The sequence below is a fragment of the Ochotona curzoniae genome, unplaced genomic scaffold (genome assembly GCF_017591425.1).
Source record: "Ochotona curzoniae isolate NIBS_2020 unplaced genomic scaffold, NIBS_Ocur_1.0 contig_48, whole genome shotgun sequence".
NCBI classification, from domain to species: Eukaryota; Metazoa; Chordata; class Mammalia; order Lagomorpha; family Ochotonidae; genus Ochotona; species Ochotona curzoniae.
The window spans coordinates 1,234,463-1,256,329 of record NW_024466391.1 but is presented as its reverse complement, the minus strand read 5'-3'; the positions used below and the strand labels follow the sequence as shown (position 1 = coordinate 1,256,329).

Below are 21,867 nucleotides of genomic sequence, written 5' to 3'. Positions count from 1 at the left end.
ACCAAGGGCACACGTATGCAGGCTGCAGCTGGGCTCAGCTTTGCCCACTCCTTGCATTGGACATGGCTTTGCAGCTTCTCTCAGGCAGCTGCTCAAGCCAGAAGAGCTTGGATTCAGGGTGCTGGGAGCCACAAGGTCCCATGAAAGAGTGACACTGGGGGGCAGACACTGCATGGCTCATGCCAAGGCGAACGGCATCACTGAGTTCCGGCCCCTGCGGCCAGCAATGGACACAGGTAGGGAGCCTGGATGGTTCCGTGCACTGTGTACTGTTTACGAAGAGGCAAAAACAATGTGCATGGTGGGGAACAAGTCCTCTGGTTTAAACTGGTGGCTGTGGATTCAGGTTTGCATAAAGTGCTGCTTGGACCAGGCAAGACCCCTTTGGAGACAAAGGGCAGGCCATGGTTCTGTTCAATGAGGAAGCAAGGGTGGGACATGCCACATCGTTCGCCCCCAGGCACTGGTGACCCGTATCTCCAGACTTGGAACCCCACATTTCCCTGACCCACAGGACCACTGCGGTCAGCATACAGCCGAGCCTCCCATGCACCTGCCTAGGAGTAGCTCCTGGCATGGCCTCTATGGGCAATTTCCATGTGGAATGTAAGTGGGCTGGTGCTGGCCTACCTGCGGGCATGCACGACTTGGGTGCAGAAGCGTAGGCAGGCCTTGTCTTCTCTCCCGACACAGCTGCAGCGCAGGGGCATCTGGAAGGAGGGCTGAAAACCCCCTGGAAATGGCCCCACGGCCCTCTTGCCCCGGAAGCTTCCTCGGTAGCTGGACAGGCCATAGGGCACAGTCTGTCTGCAAAGCACAGGATAATGTCAGAGGAGCGTGCTCAGGGACTGGCATGGGAAGACCAAGGGAGAGTCTCCGGAACCCATGGGCATACCCTTCCCCTAGCTCTTGTTCTGAGCAGATGGAAGAGGCCCAACTGAGATTCCTGCAGCAGCCCCTGCCTTCTTGGGAGCCAAGCCACGGCCATCCATTCCTAGCCATAGACAGCCACTTCTAGCCTAGGAATGGACAGCCGTTCTAGCAGGCTGTCCCCTTCCCTGAGGTATCAGTACACACTTCCCCATCAGTACACACAGGTGGCAGGTGTGCCCTCCTGTCGCACATGTTCTGTCCCCTACCTCTGAGAGTTGCACCTAGGCTTGTACCACACCCTATGGAAAGGGGGAGATAATTCAGCAGAAGCAGGGCACCCTGGCTGGAGGGTTTCATCACAGGACCAATGGGACAAGCATGTAGAGTGACCCTCACACTGGGTCCAGCCTGCAACCCACACTGTACCTGCTCACCCACACCTGTGAGCCCCTGAGCATCTGCCAAAGCCTCAGTGCCTCTTAGACCCCCCAGCACCTAGGGGACCCCACCACACCACCTAGTCGGCAGTGAGAACTGAGTCAGCTCCGCCTGCACAGCCCACCTCGCCACTGGCCCTGATGACAACACTGCAGACGGGACTACTGGCATTTGCTTCTGAGCATTGTTCCTGTGAGGCTGGCACCAGGGGGGGACGCTGTGCATCTGCCCGGGCAGGCCCACTGGGAATGCAGCTGGTGCTGGGCACCGTCAAATGAAGCAAAGAGGTCTGAAACTGTTTACCAACTGCTGCTCCAGTGACGTCCAGCTCAGAGGGCGATGATGTTGTTCACAACAATGAGCATGGAAATCTGGCTCTTACACTTGTGCATACCCAAACAAGCACTTCCCAGGAAAGAAACAAGGCCGCTGGGCGATGAGGGAGGGTTAAAAGCATATGCTATGGGCCAGTCACGAGAGTAAGCCCATGCGGCCCAAGCCACTTTTTCCAGTAAGAACGGGAATTGGTTTCTCTGCTTGTCTCCCAAGATTCAGTCACCTTGGCCCCATGATGTATCACCAATTATCCACCTCAAAGGGTGTCCTGACATCCTCCCTGTGTTTGTAAAATAAAATCAAATTGAATTTCTTTTTATTTGAAACACACACCATGGAGCCGCATTGGCGCAGTGAGGGCAAATTGGGCAGGGGTGTCCCACAGTGATCTGATGCCCGGAGCTAGCCTCCCGCCCTGCTGGGCTGGAGACGGGTGCCAGGAACTTACCCAGGCCTATTCTTCTCTTGTCCTCCTCCCCTCAAGTGCCTGCAGAAAGCACATTAGAGCAGGCCCCCGACAGAGGCAGGCCCAGCCGCCTGGCAGACCCTGCACAGAGAGCGGAGCCCTGCTCCTGGCCAGCGGAACCCTCGCTAACATCCCTGCTTGTCTCAGGGGTTGGACAAGGGGGGGACGAAGACAATGGTGACATTGTCGTGAGCTGGGATTTGGCTGGAGGTAGGTTCTTCTGGTAACAGGGCCGCCTTAAATCTCCAAGTGTTGACATTAAACCCGGTCCCCCATTTTCTCAGTGAAAACGGCACACACACGTATCCATCAGCGAGACCTGCAATTCTGAAATTACACATTTGCCCGTGCGAGAAGTCAGCCAACTGGAGCAGAAACACCCGGGCCTTCAAGGAAGCAAGCGTGACGAGGTGGGGCTGCACGCACTATGCCCAGCATTCCCAGCACCAGGCCTTCTCCTTTCCCCACCGAGGAGGGGCTGCAGGACCCCCGCCCTGGGCCTTCTGTGTATGTGCACCTTGCCGAAGGTGAGATGAGTGGGACGGAGTGGAAGGCAGGAAGGAGATGGCGTGGACCACATCAGAGCCTGCCCTGATGTCTATAGTGTCAAAGGGAATCTTACAGGTCCAAAAGTGGACAGATGTCAACCCAACTTGAGGAGATTTTACATGCAGGGTTCCATTCTCCTCCCAAGACAACTGTGCCCCACATCCCAGAAGTCCAGCCTTGAATTTGGAATTCTGGGAATCGCTGGAGGCCCACATAGAACCGTGGCAGCCAGCAAAGCAAACAAGGTGGCTCCTTCTCCCTCCTTGCTCCACCTCCTGCCTGGGGAAGAGGAGGCTCATCCAGGCTTCACCCCCTAACTTCCTCTCCACAGCTGCCTCTTGGCCCCTGCAGGACCAGGGCTGTGCACCTGGAGCCCTTGGCTGACCCTGACTTTGAGAATCTAGAAATGCACAGGCCCCAGAAACGGTCTTGGGAAGCTCTGGGTAAGTGACCGCGGGACCCCAGATACCTGGAGCATGGTCTGGAAGAAGGGGTGCATGGCTTTCAACCCAACAGACTCCAGGCAGTGGGATGGGGACATGGGCAGAAGGGAGTCAGAGGTGGCTCTCTGACCCCCAGGCCCGGGGGACAGTGTTTCTTGACCACATCTGAGCGTGGGTTACCTGCTACTTTGGAAGGAATGCTACTCCTTTTGTGTCTGTCATGGATCTAGCCAAGGGCAGGTAAATAAAAAGTGTTGATTGAGCAGCTAGGAGCTAATTGTGGGATAACTCAAACCTAGCAAGATAGAATTCTTTTTTCTCTAAATGAAGACCACAAAGTCATGGCCAGGAATCAGCAATGTTTGTGAAGTCTCCACTAGACCCCTACCTTCATTACAAGTGGATAAGCACACAGGAAGGCATAGTTGTGTCTGCCCACATGAGTGCCCATGCCAGTGGAAACAGGCACACAGGTAAAGGACAAATGGCTAGCCAGTACACACAGGCATGTGCAAGGTACACAGAGCTCAGAGCCACCACCAAACAGTTCCATGAGTGTGTTGTAAAGCACTTACCCGATGGTCACTCCACCCTCTTGACAGCTTCCTGGTTGACTAAAGGACTGTTGGGCAGATCAAATGAGACAGTGCCTGGACAGCACTGAGTGAGGAGTCGGCAGCAAATGCAAGTCAGCCGCCACCGCTGCTGCTCAGTCTGGGAAGTAAGTGCATTGTGCTGGGCAGAGAAGTGCCAGCTAAAGGGCCACCTCGCAGAAGAGAAGTGAGGAGCCAGAAGGCTACATGGCACAGCCTTGCCAGCTTCACCATGCCATTGACTTGCCTGTCTCCTAGCCCTTCTAGTTAAGCTTTGTCATTGCCTGGGCCACCGTTTCCTGAATGGCACCAGGATGGAGCTCATCCCAGCTGTTCCGGCCCATTACTGCACGGCAGCATCTGGAGGGTGCAATTCTGTGAGGAAGCAAGCAACTCTTCCCGCTGTGCACACTTCCGGCATAACCCACAGCTTCATGAAAAAGACAAGCCGACATCAACATCCAACCAAACGCTCTCAGCAGAAACACAGCCCTACAGCACACCACATTTACCACTGCGGGCCACACACCTGCTCTCCGCCTACATGTCCGCTACTTGTTGGGAGGCTGGGAACGACGACGGAGGTCTTATGCCGTGTGTTTATGCCCAAGCATCGGGTGGAAATGCCATGCCACTGTCTGTCCTATGTCCCTTCTCTGCAGGGTCCTGTTGAAAGCACTTTACTCCTCTCTAGGAAATTGTCCTTTTAAAAAGGTTTATTTGAAATGCAGAGTTAGAGAGTGTGAGGTGATCTATCTGCTGTCCCACTCCCCAGACGGTCACAACGGCCAGGGCTGGGCCAGATGGGAGCCAGGAGCCAGAGCTTCCTCCACGTCTTTCACACAGGTGGCAGCCAAGTGCTTTGGCCCATCTGCCATTAACAGGGAGCTGGATAGGAAGTGGAGCAGTTGAAGCATGAATCACGGCCCATAGGGGATGCTGCCATAGCAAGGAGTTGTTTTACTAGCTATGCCACATCTCTAGCCCCCAGAAAAACAAATTTTTAAGAAATGCATGTTTTCAGGTTCTGTATTCTGTCCACTTTTCTCATCCCAAAGCTGGCTTCTGCACCTAGAGGTTAAAGCAGAGACACAGACACTCAGAAAACACACGCAATGTCATCAACCAAATCCCAGAGGCTCAGAAATGATGATGCTCTGCCTGCCCTCTAAAACCCAGCTTGTATGCTCCTACACAGACACACACACGCACGCTTGCGCACATGGGCATACGAACAGATGTGTGCACCTGCACACACACACATCGCTGAGCAGCATTCAACAGACATTTGTTGATTGCTATTCCACATGCAGGCACTGGGCTGGGCTTCGGGTGAGCCCATGAACAAGACCCTGCCCCCCAGGAGAGTTGTCACCGGCACACAGGTCGGAAAATCGGCCTTCTGGAAGCTTCGTTCAGTCTGGAGATTTCACGTAAACATCCCAACTCCCAGCCTGTCCTGCCTAACTGGAAGCAGTGCTAACATCAACGTGCCACTTTTTCCATGATGCCCATCAGCTGGGGCTAAGTGTAAGCACTCCATGTTGTCCCCACCACACCCAGCAGCTCCACACCTGTTGCTCTCCACCCATTTTTATTGCAAGTCTGGCCCTCCCAGGCAGAGGAGTTTACAAGTCCTGAGCTGGTGTTTGTCCCGGAAAGTGAAGTCAGCCAGGTCGCAATACACTCTGGCAAAACGGGTACCTGCTACCACTTTGTCTTATAGATACAGTATTGTTTTAATTTCAGAAGCCCATTTGTATCACTTAGAGCATCCACCTCCACATGCTTTCTAACAATGAGTCCATCTCAGGTTTCATTGAATTCCTCTCTGTGAAGGTACCACTCACCACCTCCCAGGCTAAGAAATGTATTCCTGAGCAGCAGGAAAGCATCCATGCCCTTCACGTACTCTCTCCAACCTTGACCCCCCAAGAGAGAGGCTGGATCTGGCCGGCAAAGCAAGACACAGCAAGCTCATGAGTGGCCACATCTATGGGGCCTGTGAGAGCATCCTGTTAGCCCCACAAGCTCCCAGTGGACACACCCACTACATACCATGCACAGACACATGGGCACACAAGAACGCACACACACACTCAGGATCAGATACACTGTGGAAGGACCCTCCACAGGGGGATTCCTAAGCCTGAGGCCATCCTGTCTGTGCTCCTCTCGCCTCCTGGAATCCAGGCTGGCATCTCCCTGTGGGGACCTCCCAGTGCTGTGAGGGTCAAGAGACTGCCCCCTGAGCTACCTCCCCTTCCCCACTGGTCATGACTGGTCACTGGGCTGTTCTGGCCCTGGCTTCCAGGTGCAGAGATTCAAGTCCAAGGAGTGCCCAGGGCGGAGCCTATAGCCCCAAGCCTGTCCCGGAAGCTCCCTGCTGTACCGGGCGGCTCTTCCCCTTGCCCTCCGTGGGCATCCTGCATCCTCCCAGGATACGCCCTTGTACCAGGGTTCTGTTGTCTCTGTTGCATGTCACCAGTGCATTAAACCAAGCTGGGCTGTCATGTCCACAGACGGGTGTGCATCTGGTGTGACAGGGAGGCCGGCAGCCTCCCAGCTGCCCAAGACAAGCAGTGGTTTCTGCCACTGCACCAACACACGAGTGTGTCCCAACTCAGGACAAACTCCCACAGGCCCAGCTGGCCAGAGGCCTTTCTTCCCAGCTGTGCCCACTGTGAAATGTCTAGTTTGGCTTGGTGGGGGTCAGCAAGCTGTGCTCTTTTGTCCCCATGCTCCCAGCCCAGCCTCTGGACACCTGGTCGACCACCACAGGCATCTTGTCCTCTTCTAGACCGTCCCTTGCCCATGCCGGAGCACCAGCTGAGGGCCAGGCCTTATGCCAGACAAGCCCCAGGGTGCCCTCCCAAGCTCTGGGGAAGAACGCAGCCGGAAAGGCCACTCCTCGGTGACCTGGTGGTTCCACAGAGAACACAACCAGGCACTTCCTGCTCCCCAGGGCTGCGGGGCAGCTCCACGCTCCACACACCTCTGCTGAGCGGACTGCAGCCACGGCTTTGCACTGACCAAGTCCTCCAAGCTTCAAGCAAGAGAGTTCAGGGGTGCCACTCTTCTAGCTACCCCTGAGCAGGCAGTGTACCCCCGAAGGCCCACCGCATGAGAATTTACAAAGAGCAGACATGGGGAGGGGTTGTTAACACTTTTCAGAGAAAGTCACCCCCACGTATACGCACACAAGGAAAGAACAAAGTGTGGGATAACCCAGGACAGAACATACGTTTGCCAAGACCCAAGACCCAGGCCATTCCTTCTCATGGCGGCTGTGCCTTCTGTGTGGTTCATGGGGAAATGTGTAATCTGGCAGTGGCGAGCTCCCTGCCGGGGCACGGGAACTGTCACCCAGCCTGACTGCTGACAGCTCACCAACATCTGGCTCTGAGTGGGCAACACTGGAGTGCCTCCATCAGAAATGTTGAGAACAAGAATGAGGAGGCCTGAATCCGTCGTGGCTGGCGATGTCTTCTCTCTGGGCCTGAGAAGGGGCAGGGGTTGAGCGGTTCTCTCAGCCTAGTCCCCGAGTTCCCCCTTGAGTCTCACACTGCCTCCCTCCCACAGCTGCCACTTGAGCCTCTCCTACCAGCACAGCTCTGGCAGCAGCAAGAAAGCCACAACTAAACATGGGGTCCCCACTGCTCCAAGCGTGAGAGATTCCTGGGGTCTCACCAACTCTTTCATCTATTACCATATGACAGAGCTTGAAAATAACCCTGAAGTCTCAAAGTTGGCCATCTCACCAGCTCCCCCTGAGCTCCAGCACACACCCTTGAAAGGATTCCGAGGAGCCACTCAGGGTCAACAGGAAGGAGAACAGAAAAATGTCTCAGTTTAATCGAGGGCTGTGGGATTTTCAAGAGTGGACTCACAAAACAAATAAGCCGAAAAAAAGTATTAGAGAAATAAACTTCTCCAGCTCTCTGTGGACCTTCCACAGAATTCTACAGTTCCCATCCGGTGCCACCCAAGGCATCCAATGAGCTAGTCTCAAATTTCTTTCCCCAACTGGCCTTGACCCCAAAGAATTTTAGGCCGTGCAGAGGCCTGAGGAGCCCACGTCTGTGCAGCCCGGCCTCATTACAACTTGATGCAAAGCTGAGGACAGATGAGACCTGAAATAGTTCCCAGCAGTGGGGACAGAAGAGGGAAGACAGGAACAGACACTTGTGCAAGGATGGGGGCATCTACAGAGGGATAAAAAAAATAATCTACAGCAGACAGCTTGCTGATGTTTAAGCCCTCCACACCGGGGCTAGAAGTGAACTTGGGGAGCAAGACTCGTGCCCATCGGCAGTCTCCCTGCCCTCCTGACCTCTCCACGGCGTCTCCAGTCCATCTGTCACGCCCTGCAATCATAGAAGATTCCAGTTTCCTCAACTAAGAAGCCAGGGACAGGACTGGATGGGGTCGGGGCGGGTAAGGCTTTATCAAAAATGCTCATATTTTGTTCATTGGGAATCTTTTGCCCTCAATTTGAATTCTTGAAGATACAGCATCCCAGGCAATCAAATTTTCCTCCTGAGTTTTTGCCGCCTCCTAAAGTCTGTGCCTCACTCACCGCTCTCCTACCATGGCCCTCCTTCTAGAAGCCCCGTGGAAACAAGACGGATAGAAGTCCCAAGAAGCATGCCCTTCTCCTCCTCACCTACTTGCTCCTGACCTTGCCCAAGTTCACCTCAGCACCCATGCCACAGGGCGCGCCTGCCCACAGTGATGGGGCCATGCGTGCCATGGACCACATCTGTCTTGGGCCTTTCGCGCTGACTCACACAAGGCGGATCTGTTTCTAGTTTTGAAATGGCTGGGCCAGGACTCCCCGCTGGCCTGTTCCACAGCAACTGTTTACAAAGAGCTCCTGCTAAGTTGGCCCCAGAGGGTCACAAACCAAGGGCAGGCCTGGGCCCCCGCCCCCACCCTGCCCAAGTTCTCCGAAAGTGCCTAGCCCAGGGCAACTTTGTGTGCCCTAAGCACTCAAAACCACGCCTGCACGAGCAGCCAGCTCCATCGCGGCCGTCTTCCACTCTGCCCAGCCATTTTCAGGGTTTCTTTCTCCTTGGAGTACAATTGAGTCCTACCCCGAAGGAATCAAAAGTATCTGTGTGTGTGTCACGTGTGTTGCATGTGTGCATGTGTGCGTTGGGCAGTGTGCTTCTCATTTGAAGGAAATCTCTATTTTCAGCCAAAACAGGACCCTGGAAGGAGAGCAGATCACTTTCTCTGGCGGAATGGGGCTCAGCAGCTGAGCGGTGGTTAGCCAGGGTTCATGACGGGGCCTGGAGACCCAGAGCCTGTGCAGGAAGGAGAGCGGTGATGGTAAATGGCCCGTCGGGTTCCAGCCCCGGCCAGGAGCCTCGTACTTAAGGAAGGCATTGTTTGCCTCGCAGCTTCCTCTGTTTTACATTCTTGTAGGAATAAACCACACCAGGGATGTCAGAGCCTTTCATCTGCTTTCAGACTCAAGGCCAAGTTCCTGGCTGCAGTGTCCCTTTCATGTAGCAGAAATGCAAGGCCTCCCTCCCCAAGGGGCCAACAGGGTCACAACCCCGCTGCACCCAGCTCTCTCTTGCTTCACATCAGATCCAACTGGGCTCAGCTACATGTCTACCAAGCCTGCCTCTGCTCCTGAGGAGAGTGAGCTCCCCATGCAGGCTGGGGGGACTGGGGACCTACCACAAAGGCCAACCAGAAGGGACCATCCTCTCAGCAGTTCAACCCAACACCCGCAGATTTTCAGAAACCACCTGTCTTTCAAGGCTGTCAAGAACACGTTATTCAAACCCCACATCGGGATGCAACCTTGTACTGAGTTTCCAAGGAGGAGACAGACACGGTGAGAACAAGAAGCTCCCCAGGGAAGCCACGGCCCTCGGGGTCTAGGGCCAGCCAGCCCACACTCCTCTGAACCTATCTTAGTGTTTCTCATGAACCCACGTCCACTGGAGTCCCCAGGGCAACAGGTGGTGACACAGCATCCCTGACGCTTCAGTCCCAGGCAAGGCCAGGAAATGAGGGTCCTGAGAGCCTGTGAGGAAATCCAGCCGCAAACCACAGGCATCTACTCTGTTCAAACCACCCCAAGGACTGGAGAAGGCAGCGGGACCCTTGCTGGTGGACAAACAGGCTCTATGTGGACAGTTCAGACTGTCCTGACATGACAACGCACAGCCACCGCACCTGTGTCCCGTGCACGCCCCTCCCCCTGACCCAACCCCAACAATCCAAGGCCAGAGGAAGCAATACACAAGGAGAAGGGAGGGGCAGCAAGGGCGGGACCAAATCCCATAGAGGCCAAACAACCTTTGGTCATAAAGCGTCTTTATCACCTGTTTATCAGCAGTGGAGGCAGCCATCGGGCCTCTGCTGGGCCAGGAAACCTCATGCCAACTGAGCGCCAGTAGGCTTTGCCTCACATAGGGTAGTCAGCATCTCCACAGGAGTAACGGAGGGTACGGGATCGCTGTGTGGTTCTCCAAGGGCTGAGTAAGCCCAAGCCATGGAGCCCAAGAAGGTCGCCCTTGGCAGCAGTAGCCCTTGAAAGAGTGACCCACCCAGGGCATCCTCCACACCCACCATGGGTGGCACCTGCTCAGGCCCAGGGAGGGTCCCTGCAGGGCTGGAAGGGTTCACCGTGACTACCGCCTTGATCTTCAAGATGCTAAGCAGAGGTTGGCCACTGCCTGTGGGCTTCTTCGTGTCACCCTCGATTCTTCCCCTACCACATACACACACTTTATAGACGGGGAGACCAAGGCCCGGGAGACATGGAGTCATGGCCGACCGGTGTGAGCCCAGCATCGCAGCCACTTTCAGCCACCACAGACGACCCGCTCATCCTTCGGTGTGGTGTGGTCCCAGAGCCCATCTCTCTCTGTCTCTAAACCAAAGGACAGTGTTCATCTCGAGCTAGATTTGCAAGAAAGGGGTGGTGTGGAGCAGAGCCCTCTCCTCATTCTGCCAGTAATGGGGCACTGCACGTGGGGCAGCAGCCAGGAAACGTGAAATCCCATGGCAGGGCTGCAGTAGACAGCAGGCAAGGGCCTTTCCCTTGGGCCAGCACCTCTACAGTAAGACAGACCAGAGTGGACGAAGCCACACTCTGCACCCCGCCTCTCCTGAGAGCTACCAAATCCACACAGGAGGTACGTGCTTCTTGGTAGGCCCACAAAGCACGACTGTCATTTAGCACACACCATGAACCAAAAGTGCCACTCATGCCTATAGAGGCAGTGCACGGCATGGCCAGCACTCCAGGCTGACACGAATTATCAGTGCTGGAAGGGACCAGCCCATGGGGAGCAGCTGGAAGGGAGAACGGTCAGCCTGTGTGGGGGCCCAGCCCAGCCCAGCTCAGCCCAGCTCCCAGACAAGGAACTCGGTCAAAATGTGCTGGATGTGCAGGCACCGGGGTTATCCGAGTCAGACAGAGGTCCCCCCTGGGCAAAGGGGCATCAGCTGGGCACCAGCTTCTCTTCCCTCTTTCTGAGGTCTGCAGCCTTGGGGTCACTTTCCTCTTGTCAACTAGAGGAGAAGAGGAGAGGAGGGCAGCCCTGATGGGTGGAGGGCAGCCCCGATGGGTAGAGGGCAGCCCCGATGGGTGGAGGGCAGCCCCAATGGGTGGAGGGCAGCCCCGATGGGTGGAGGGCAGCCCTGATGGGTGGAGGGCAGCCCTGGTGAGTGGAGGGCAGCCCCAATGGGTGGAGGGCAGCCCCGATGGGTGGAGGGCAGCCCTGATGGGTGGAGGGCAGCCCCGATAGATGGGGTTGTGGTACACTCGTGGCACACGAGGAGCGTGTGCCTCATAGGCGCTGGCAAGGCCACTGCGACCAGGGACAAGCTAGTTGTGATTCTTCATGCGGCCTGATGGTCAGGACGACCTCTCCCCTGGCCTCAAAGGGCCCTGTCTCCAGAGCCAGATCAGCTGCCTGGCCTAGCTGACGACTCAGGCTGACCTGCATCAGGCTCCCTCCAGATCACATGGTAGATGCAATAGCTGGCTTCCATATGCAGAACCCAGCCATTTCCATGGGGATGTTCCAGTACTTAGAAGGTCTCCTCGTGGAAACATGCTAAAACTGCCTTCCTTGAAGAATACAAAAGGCACGCCAGGAACATGTGGCGATGCCGCCTTTGTGTGGTACGAGACAGGCTAGAATGCTTTGTCAATTACTATGATTATTATTCTATTACTCTTTACTCTTCTGAGGAGGACAAGAACGTAAAACAAATGTCATTCCTGCTGGATTAAGTAAGCATGGCATGCCTGAGACAAGCCTGGGTAGGCAAGCTGCTGCCTTGGCAGGCACGGCCAGACAGCAAGGAGTTGAAGACACCCCACAGGTCAGTGTCCTAGAGTGCATGGGGTTCTGCACCTTGCACAAGGCCCCCAGAAGGGATGGCAGCACTTGCCCCTGAGCTGCACAGGGTCACAGCCAGGACATGAGAGGGCAGAGCTCCTGGGGGTGAAGACGCCCCTATGCCCCAGGAGTGCAAGCACCGAATCTTCCAGCAGGGCCATCAGTTCAAGCATATAGCCCTACTCTCCTCATAAGTGCATTCCTACTTGTCAGCTCATGTGCCAGAATTTTGTTTGGAAAGCACAGTCACCACCATGGCGTCGCAATGTCTCTTCCAGATGTCCATGGCGGGATCAACAGATGATGGGTTCCCTCACTCCCAGGGTGGGGAGGAACACAGTGGACTCTGCTGGGCTTCCAGCAGCCCAGCTGGCCCTGCCCATGAGCCAGCCTCCCTGGCTGGCCTGCCGCAGGGTGCACTTGGGACACACGTCCCTGACATGAGGGACTTTTTTAGGTCAAGTGGTCTGGCTAAGCTACCCAGCTGTTGAGTCAAGACCAAAGGGATGTCTCGCCGAAGGTGCTTGTTGGATGCTACTGCATGCGAGTCAGTAGACTCGACCTTCTGCAGTGTGCTTGGGTCTCAGTGGATCAGGGGCAAGTTCAAAAGTCCCTCCGGGCTGCCACTAGACTCCAGCCTCCAACCAGGCACCTGTGGGACCCGCAAATTGGCTAATTTACCTGCAAGCACCAGTATCCCAGATGGGCACTGAATTGTGTCCTGGCTGCTCCACTTCCCATCCAGCTCCCAGCATATGGCCTGGGAAAACAGGAGGAGGACGGCCCCACACCTTGAGATCCTACACCCACGTGGGATACTGGCGGCTCGGATCAGCTCAGCTCTGGCTGTTGCAGCCATTTGGGAAGTGAACCAGCAGATGGAAGATTTCTCTTTTTCTCCGTAAATCTGCCTTCCCAAGTAAAATAAATAAATCTTAAAAAAAAAAATCTTACTTGCAATGTCAGACTTGCTAACTCCTAAGACCATGTCAGCCAGCTCCTTATAGTCTGCCTGCTTGTACACACACACTCACTTTCACACGCACACTCACACATTCTTGCTCTCACACTCTCTCAATCACACACTCGCGCATTCTCTCAAGCACACACTCATGCACACACTCATCTCTCACTCACACTAATACTCACAAATACTCATGCATTCTTGCTAGCTCTCTCTCACACACACACTCACACACACAAGTGTCCTATTTGCCCTGGAGGATACAGTCTGCCCTACCTGGCTTGCTCCCCATGCTTCCCTTTATTAAGCTAGAATGTGGTTTTTGCTGATGTAGCTTTTATTTTCCTTGGCATTGGCAGTGGCAGAGTTGTAGGGCGTTGTGGGGAGTTGGGATTCCAGAAGACTTCCCACCAGAGCCAGTACCCTATCCCTTGGCTGAGATCCCAGCTGTCTGTAGGGACTGAGTTCAGCCTGCAGGGACTGCTTTTTCTTCAGGACACAACAGAAACTGCAGGTAAGTCACCGGGAAGCTGCACCCCTCCCAGCTCCTCCCCCAAGCCCACATCTGCAAGGAGCTGCAGGCCTCTGAACAGTGTCCACATGCTGTGGACAAGGAGACCTGCTGGGGCAGGAAAGAGCAGCAGACAACCACAGAGCCAGTGACAACCAGCGAGACCGGGCCCAAGTCAACCAGCACGGGGCAGGTGTCCACACCTGCTGGACCGAGCTCAGAAGAGGGGAGACAGAGAGGGAAACAGAGACTTCAGGTCTTCCACCCCAAGGACAGAATGTCCCCAGCATTCAGCTCAGAGCAAGGGGAGATGCAGGATTGGCCCCAGAAATCCCAGCATTCCTGCTGCCACGTCTTAGGTCTTCCAATGGAGCATCAACAAGCACATTCACTAAACCGCCCTTCGCCGGGTGGCCCACACCCTTTGTCCTTCTAAGACAATGTACGATGGCTGAGTCCATGTCCATGCAAGGGATCGGGGGAGCAGAGAAGGTATAAAAGACACCAGAAGCAGATAACCACTCCGAGTCCAGGGTTCAGAGATCAGGGCTCCTCCAAGCTCCCCAAGCACCCCGCCAAAAGGGTCAGGGACAAAGTCAGAGCCTTTTGGAGGGGTTTCAAAACACGATCAGGACCAGGCCAGTCAGAGAAGCGGGTTTGCTGCACTGGCAGGTGGGCCTGGGAAGGATGGGGGGAGCTGAGAAGAACCATGGAGAGCCCCTGGCCACGCTCCACCACTGTCCCCCCAGCCTCCAGCAGTGGTCTTCTCGGTTCTTCTGTCTCAACCACACCAGAGTTCATGTTCTCAAATTGCAATATGGCTTGAGGCATTTAGAAACTAGCAAATGGAGCTACTGGAATCTCAACAGAGCTCCAGGAGTGGGGTGGGTGTGGGCAGACGGGAGGAGGGAAAGAAAGAAGGGAGAAAGGGAGGGAAGGAACCTGCCCCCCCCCCGATTCTTTCTGTCTTTCCAATAATTGTTTTGCTTGGCTAATTTCAAGATGCTTAAGTCTAGCTATTGTCACTGGGAGGGGCTCAGTGCGGTGGCATATAGGTATCCTCCACCTACAGCACCAGCATCCCGTATGGAAGCCACTTCCCATCCAGCGCCCTGCTTGCGGCCGGGGAAAGCAGTCGAGGACGGCCCAAAGCCCTGGGACCTGCACCCGTGTGGCAGACACAGAAGAAGGTCCTGGCTTCCAGCTTTGGACCGGTTCAACTATGGTCACTTTGGCCGTTTGGGGAGTGAACCAGCAGATGGAAGGTGTGTGTGTGTGTGTGTGTGTGTGTGTGTGTGTGTGTGTGTGTGTGTGTGTGTCCTTCTCTAAGTCTTCTTTCAAATAAAAATAAATGAAACTTAAAAAGCATTCTATTTTCCCAAAACCTCATGAAGTGCCAGCCACCATCCTGTTTCCTGGTGTTCAGAGTCGATCAGGACAGAGAAAGAGGGCAGGAGCTAAGTCCAGCTGTGGGATAAAAATGAGCAGATCTGCCGTCCGGAAAAGGTCACCCCACTGCGTTCTGGGCAACACAGGACAGCTCAGCTCCAGCACGCTGCTGTGCCTCCCATGCATGGCCCTCCTAAGCCAGTGCATGGGCTGGGTGGGCAGTGACAAGCTGCGGTGGTCTCCAGACCCCGCCTTCCACCCCAGCAAGCCTGCCCCAGCCCCTTGTCCCTCATCCAGTGGGCTCTCTTTCTCCTTGCAGATTCATAGCTTGGGGTTATAGTCAGCAAGACCCCAGCCCTACCCTTAGCTACTCAGTGCCCTTGACCCTGTGGAGCTAACTGGGCCAGCCCAGTGCCAGAAAGATGAGAATCAGAGGGGACAGGCGTGTGACCATTGTGGAGAACGTGACTGATCCTGTCTGGGACGAGAGAACATTCAGTATCTCCCCAGCGGTCCCCGAAAAGGGCAAAAAGCGCAAGGATGCCTTGCACCCTCCTCCCTTGCACCATTGGTTCTGAAAGCTCCACATCTGTGCAAGCCAGGACACCACACAGGGGAGGGCCCAGCAAGTCCAGGTCCTGCTGTGCAGCCGGCTCTGCCTGCCGCTGTGGCCTGACTGAACTTTCCAGACCACCATCCCAGATGCGGGTAGGGGTCTGGCCACTTGACATGGGGACCCTCAGGTGGCCCCTCCCTTGCGCCCAGTCTGTGAAACAAGGTGGCTGAGTACTCTCCAAGCTGCCCCTCGGGGGGCTGAAGATGAAGGTGCCCGCGAAGGATGTGCATGATGACGGCTCCAAGCCGGGACTTCAGGCCCAGGGACTGAGTGCCCAGCCCGTTCTGAGGAAGCGTGCCAAGCCCCAGAAAGCCCCAGGAGCACTCTGGGATGCAGCAGCCTGACCCGAGCGATGCAGCCAGCCAGGTGCAGGAGACTTGTGGCCAAGTCAAGCCGCCGTCCTGGGCGAGACAGAGTGTCCAGAGAAGCAGGCTGAGTGTGTGGAGTGCCAGACCCTCCCACGGTGCCACGGGCCCTGCGAGAGCGCGCCTCTTTAGGTTCTGGGGGAGAGAGAGGCCCACGGACAGGCTGCGGCACCCACCTGTGGAATTTCAGGGTGACAGGATTGGGCAGCTCCTGCCAGGCCGTGCCAGGCCCACCCTGAAACTCCTGGAGGCAGCGCTGCTTGCAAGGAATTCTAAAGGCTTTGCTGCCCAGCCAGCAGCCCAGGTCAGCAATGTGCACAGGCCCACCTAGCCCCTGGGGTGGGAGCTTAACTTTCTGGGCTTCCCCCAGCTCAGAAAGGAGGGGCTTGGCAAGCTTTCTCAGGTGTCTGAGCTCCCACCCCCAGTCAGCTCGCCGCACTCAGGGGAAGGCCTCCCTCCCCCCACAGCACAGCCGGGATTGAGTTTCCCTGGGTCAGGGCCTTGGGTTACACGTCTGCCTGCAGGCAGAACCCTGACTGCCAGGAGACCCCAGCAGGTGCCCCAGCCTGCGCCAGGGCGGGATGCTGCTGGGGCTGCACCCCCTGAATCCCCAGGGCTGACTCACTCCGGGGTGTTGATCCAGATGATGTCCAGGTGACAGTAGTAGACACACTCCTTGTCCTTGTAGGTGAAGCACGTGCAACGCCGGGTGCGGCGGCGGGCCAGGCCCCTCGCAGGCACCCGCCCCCGAGCTCCTTCAGGTCCCTGCCCTGGGCTTCCCGGCTCGGGCCCCCTTTCCACGACAAAGGCCACATCGTGCTGTCCAGGGCCGGTCACAATCTCTTCACAGTCCCCCTCAGATCTGGCGACAGAGGGGGACCGCGGCACGCCGGTTCTGCCAGCACCCCCAGGCTGAGGACAGGGCACAAATCCTGCAGGAGCAAAAGGATGCATGTGTCTGCGTGTGCGTGTGTGTGTATGTGTGTGAGAGAGGGGGTGCTCCTTAGCTGAGGGTACAGACCCCTCCACACCCACCCTTCCACCCTGGGACGAGGGTGAGTCATGTAAGCCCTGCGAGGTCTTCTCCTCCTGAGCCTCTGAGCTATTCCAGTAGCTAGGAAACGTGCAGAGCTCTGTGGCGGTTCCGAAGTCTGCAAGTTCTGTGCATGCTGTGTGAAAGGCTTGTGAGCTATGTTCACGCGCCCTCTGCAAAATCTGCAAGCCATTTGAACTCGTTGAAAACTTGCACGCACTTTGCACAAGTTTGGAAAACTTCGCTAGCACTTTGCACAGTCTCTGCAGTCTGCAAACTTGCAAAAACGTCCCCAAATCAGCCCCCAGAGCCCGTGGGGCAGTCCTTGCGCTCAGCTTCTGCCCTCCCTACCCCCACCCAGCCCGCCCCCAGACGCCTCGCGGGGAGCGGGGACCCAGGGAGAATTCGCTCCCCGCGCTGCGCACAGGGGCGCCCCGTGCCTTTTGTGTGCGCTAGCGCCTGCAGGGGCGCGCCCCCGCCCGCCCAGCCGCTTACCTGCGGCGGCGGAGGTCACTGTGAGCCCCAGCAGGAGCCACAGCCCCAGCTCCATGAACCCCGATCAGGCGCAGGAGCACCGGGTCCTGAGGACGGCCGCTGCTGGCCGCGAAAGGGCACTAGGGCCGGGCGCGGCCGGCCTCGCAGCTCGCGGTGGGCGCTCGAGGCCGCCGGTTCGCTTGCTCTCGGGCTGGCTCGCCGGTTTGCTGTGTCCCGGGCTGCGGGCAGCAGTTGGGTGCGGCGGTCACAAACTTTCAGAGCGCACTGCCCATCCCTGCGCAGGACTGGCCGGCTGTGGGCTTTTCTCTCTCTGCACCACCCCCTCGCCTCCCCGCCCCCCGGAGGGGCTGGAGCTGCCGCGCCAGGGCCTTTGAACCCTGAGCGCACCGGGGGTCGCCTACCGGGCGCAGGGGGGAATTGGCCGAGAGGCACCCAGGACGGCGGGGGGCGGGGGCGACGCGACCGCGGGAGGGGTGGGTGGGGAGTGGGGCGGCCGCCGCGAGGACACTCGCGCACGCACTGGCACCTCGGCTTGTTCTCAGCCCCTCACACCCCGCCCCAGAGCAGGAAGAGCTGATCCAGGGCTGCCTGAGGGCTGCTGTCTGCGATCTGGGGTCCGACGGAAAGCAACAGGTCTCCCGGGTCACCTGAAGGCACCTCACCCTGCCACAGCCCGAGAACTTTACACCCGTGACTCACCACGGGCGCCCAGGGCTGCCGCCTCCAGGGCCCATCTGGGAGCCCCGGGCCAGAAGCCTGGGTTAGTGGTCCCTGGGGCTCTGCTATCCCAGCCCTGCTCAGCTGAATGGGCGTCCATGGAAGCGGGGTACCTGTGCCAGGGGTCCACTACCCACCCACTGAGGAACCAGCCCCTGCCTGACATCGCCTTGTCACCCCAGAGCCTCCTGGGGCCACCAGGACAGGAGCCCTTTCCTTCTTCGCCTCAAGGACCCCAGTGGAGCCCATGGGAACCCCAGTTGTTAGACCACTCCAGTAGGTTTCAGATGCATCTACAGATCCTTGTCCATGCCCCCCCTTCAGGAACAGAGGGCTGGCTTGTTCTGGGGGCATCCCTCAAGCTCAGGCGTGGGGTCCTCACACACAGGGGCTGCTGAGGGGAGGGACCCTCACGATGCCAGGTGTTGCCTTCGTGGCCAGCTGCCAGCAACCAGAACACATCACAAGTGGGTGAGCAACATCAGGGAGGAGTGGAGGTGGTGCTGACACTACCACCCGGCTCCCTCGCTCAGGCCACAGCCACCATACTGTGAGGAACCCAATGGCACCTGCGGGGAGGCCTCACAGCCTGCGGCGCTGTCGGCATGCGTGCGAGTGCAGCGACACCTCCAAGAGCTCAGACGGAGGCTACCTGTCCCTCCATGACCCTTCTGAGCTTCCCACTGACCTCGCCCATGGTCACCGTGAGTGACCTCGCCCACGGTCACCGTGAGTGACTGTTCTGTCCCACCCCCCGACTCCCATCCCACGTTTTGGGTGATTTGCTACCGATCAGGGACATCGCTTCCGGTTCACTGTGGCACCTGTGTCTTCAGCTGCTGGCGGGGGCTGGGGCTGTTCTTGGGACCTCCCTGGTAAAGGCACTAACTCCACACACGGGGGCTCTACCTCATGGCCACCTGCTACCGGCGCCCACAGGGCATGGATTTTCACAGGCAAATACAAAAAAGACCAACGGCCATGCCACATGCACTGCTCTCTCTCCCTAGAATGAAAAGATGCGGCTTGGGCTGGAGCACTGGACAATCTACTGACAAGCTAAGAGGAGAAAAGACGTGTCCAGGCCCAGGACTGCGGCCTTCGGTCGCACTGACCAGTGCCTGCAGCCACCGTGGCCGGCGTGAACCTTGAGGCTATCCTCAGAGAAGAGGAGATTGCTTTCCTCGGGAGGTTCAAGGACAGAGAGGCAAGGATAGGAGACATTAGGGTCAGAAGTCACTGTATGGAACAGGGAGCAGGGCCGCCTGGCCGGTCAGCGGAGGCAGCATTCTGATGGGACTTTGGCACCTCGGACGCCAGACCTTGAGGCGGAGCCCACAGGGACAGCAGTCCTGATGGCCAGTGAGCGAGTGCTTCTCTTTCCGGCTCTGTCCGTCTGAGTGTGTCCCGAAGAAGGGCTCGGCAGGGCGCGTCCGTCACAGCTCTAGCCAACTCCCTTTCTGCACAGGAGAGAGGCCAGGCCTCCAGCTCAGCGCAGGCAGGTGGAGGCACTCAGCCGGGATTGCGTCGTTGGCTTTCACGGCACCTGATTCTGTGCTTACCTTTTCTGTGAGGCGAGCGACACTGGCTTCCCACATGTGGGGAGTGATACAAAAATCCTTTTCCAAATTTATTTCCTAAGTAAAGAAGAAAAAATAACTGGAATAAAAATATGGAGTCATTCATTGCAAATGTGACCCGAGCCTCGGCAGAGGCAAAGGTGATTTGCCAGGTCTGCTGTCTGGGCAGCTCTGAGGTGGTGAGCAGACAGCATTAAACAAAACCAGCGGAGAGGCGGGCAGAAAGAGGGGGGCGAGGAGGAAGGTGGGGGGTCTCTGTCGCAAGGTCCCTAGGGCAGAAGACAGCAGGCACCACCGCAGAGCTGACCCTCGGAGGAAGTCTGGCTGCTCGGCAAAGTCACATTCAGTCCGTAGAAATTAATAAAACACATGTAATGCATTTTGGCAAATTGGAGGAACAAGGAACTTCAAAAGTGCCAGTCAATGGCCCATTTCCTGGACTTCTCTGGTGTTAGCGCCAAGAGGGTCACTCTGCCCACACCACAGGCTCCGCGGGAGGAACCACAGCGACTGCTCCCAGCTCGCTGGCTTCTTCCACCTTGAAGGAGCGGGCTGGGAAGAAGACGGCTCCCCCTGCTCCTGTGGGACTGGTTTGCTGTCTGCTTAGGGCTGTGTTGATTCAACGCTGGCCACAGGCATGAAGGCCACGGCAGCAGCCCACGGAGCACGCACTCCCTGCCTTGTGGTCGTGGCACTTCAGTCCTTGGCGACTGACACATCGTATGTCCAGGTTCCTCGGCGGGGGCCTCAGGTTCTCCCAGAACCGGGACTAGGATGAAGATCTGGCCAATGTATTTCTCTGACCCAGCCCTGATGATGGGTGGGTGAGTAGGCGCTGGTCCCAGAATTCTTGCAACACTTGAAACGGGAGTTCTCTACTCAATGGGGTAGAAGACAAGAGAGGAAATATGCTTAACGCTGCTGGCAGCCACGTTGCCCCTGTGAGGCCAGGCTCTTGCTAGGAAGGATCCAACCTGGAGGGAAGGGCAACGAGGGATGCAGAGAGGCAAGCCCTGATGTGTGCTGTCCCAGGCCCAGACGCTGCGGGTCTAAAACCCACACTCCCCCTGAACTATTTACAGGGGCTCTAGATTTCTCTCTTCCGAACCTTAGGATCCTGTCACTTCCAGCTGGCAAAGCCCTGGAGGCACACAGCCAGTCCTCCTGGGCCCCAGGCTAGCAGCGCAAGCGCAAACATATGATCCCCGTGAGTCTGGTGAGCTGCCGGAAGGGGCTTTCATCGCTGCTCTGCTCTTCCGACAACTCAGCATGTCATGCAAACACCACAGTTCCTCTAGACAGAAAAACGAAGGCTGGGAGGTGTCCATGTGGGCGGCCAGTCAACACCCAGCTCTGAGGTGGCAGGTCACAATCGGCCATCTGCTTGAGCCAGGTTCAGAGTTATAACCATCAGGCAGTTCTGCCTTTTATTTGTATCTTCTTTTAAAGATTTTTTTTTTTTTTTTTTGGAAAGACAGCAGGAGAGAGATAGACACACATACACACAGAGAGAGAATTTTGCACCCTTTGGTCCACTCTCCAAAAGCCCAGAACAGTAGGGGCTGGGCCAGGCTGGAGCCAGGAGCCACCACCTCATCTAGGTCTCTTCCACGCAGGGCTGGGGGGGTGGGGACAGGTGCTCAGCCGCTCGGGCCACCTGCTGCTGCCTTTCCAGGCACATCCGTAGGGAGCTGGGTCAGAAGCGGAGCAGCGGCCGAGGCTTCTACCAGCACTGATATGGGATGCCTAGCTCACAGCGGAGGCTCTGCCGGGCTCACAGCGGAGGCTCTGCCGGACTCACAGCGGAGGCTCTGCCGGGCTCACCCCAGCGCTGCCTGGTTTTAGCAGCAGGCCCAGTTTCTTCCTGCTCCTCCATCTGGGCCATCTCCTCACTGTCAACGCCTGCAATGAAAGGTCCCGCAGAGTGATGGCGGCCACATGCTTCCTGGCAGAGCCCACTGAGGACGGGCCGTTCTCTTCAGGCATTCGCCTGTGTCCCCAAGCCCCCTTCCTTGCCTGTGTCAGCACGGCGCCCCTAAGGACGGTTGTAAATCAGGACGCTGCTGGGTCTCGGCCAAGGGCGTGGCTCAGTTCTTGGGCTTCTTTTCCACCTACCTTTTCTTT

The 21,867-nt window shown here is 57.0% G+C and overlaps 1 protein-coding gene across 1 annotated transcript; it reads right to left on the bottom strand.

Moving 5' to 3' along the window:
* Nucleotides 1-177: 177 nt before the first annotated feature.
* Nucleotides 178-17,501, bottom strand: EDN3 (endothelin 3). The gene is made up of 4 exons (XM_040988174.1): nucleotides 17,447-17,501; nucleotides 16,544-16,850; nucleotides 631-807; nucleotides 178-214 (listed from the first exon to the last, which is right to left on the bottom strand). The coding sequence occupies exons 1-4, from the start codon at nucleotides 17,499-17,501 to the stop codon at nucleotides 178-180; spliced, it is 576 nt and encodes a 191-aa protein (XP_040844108.1).
* Nucleotides 17,502-21,867: the final 4,366 nt, after the last annotated feature.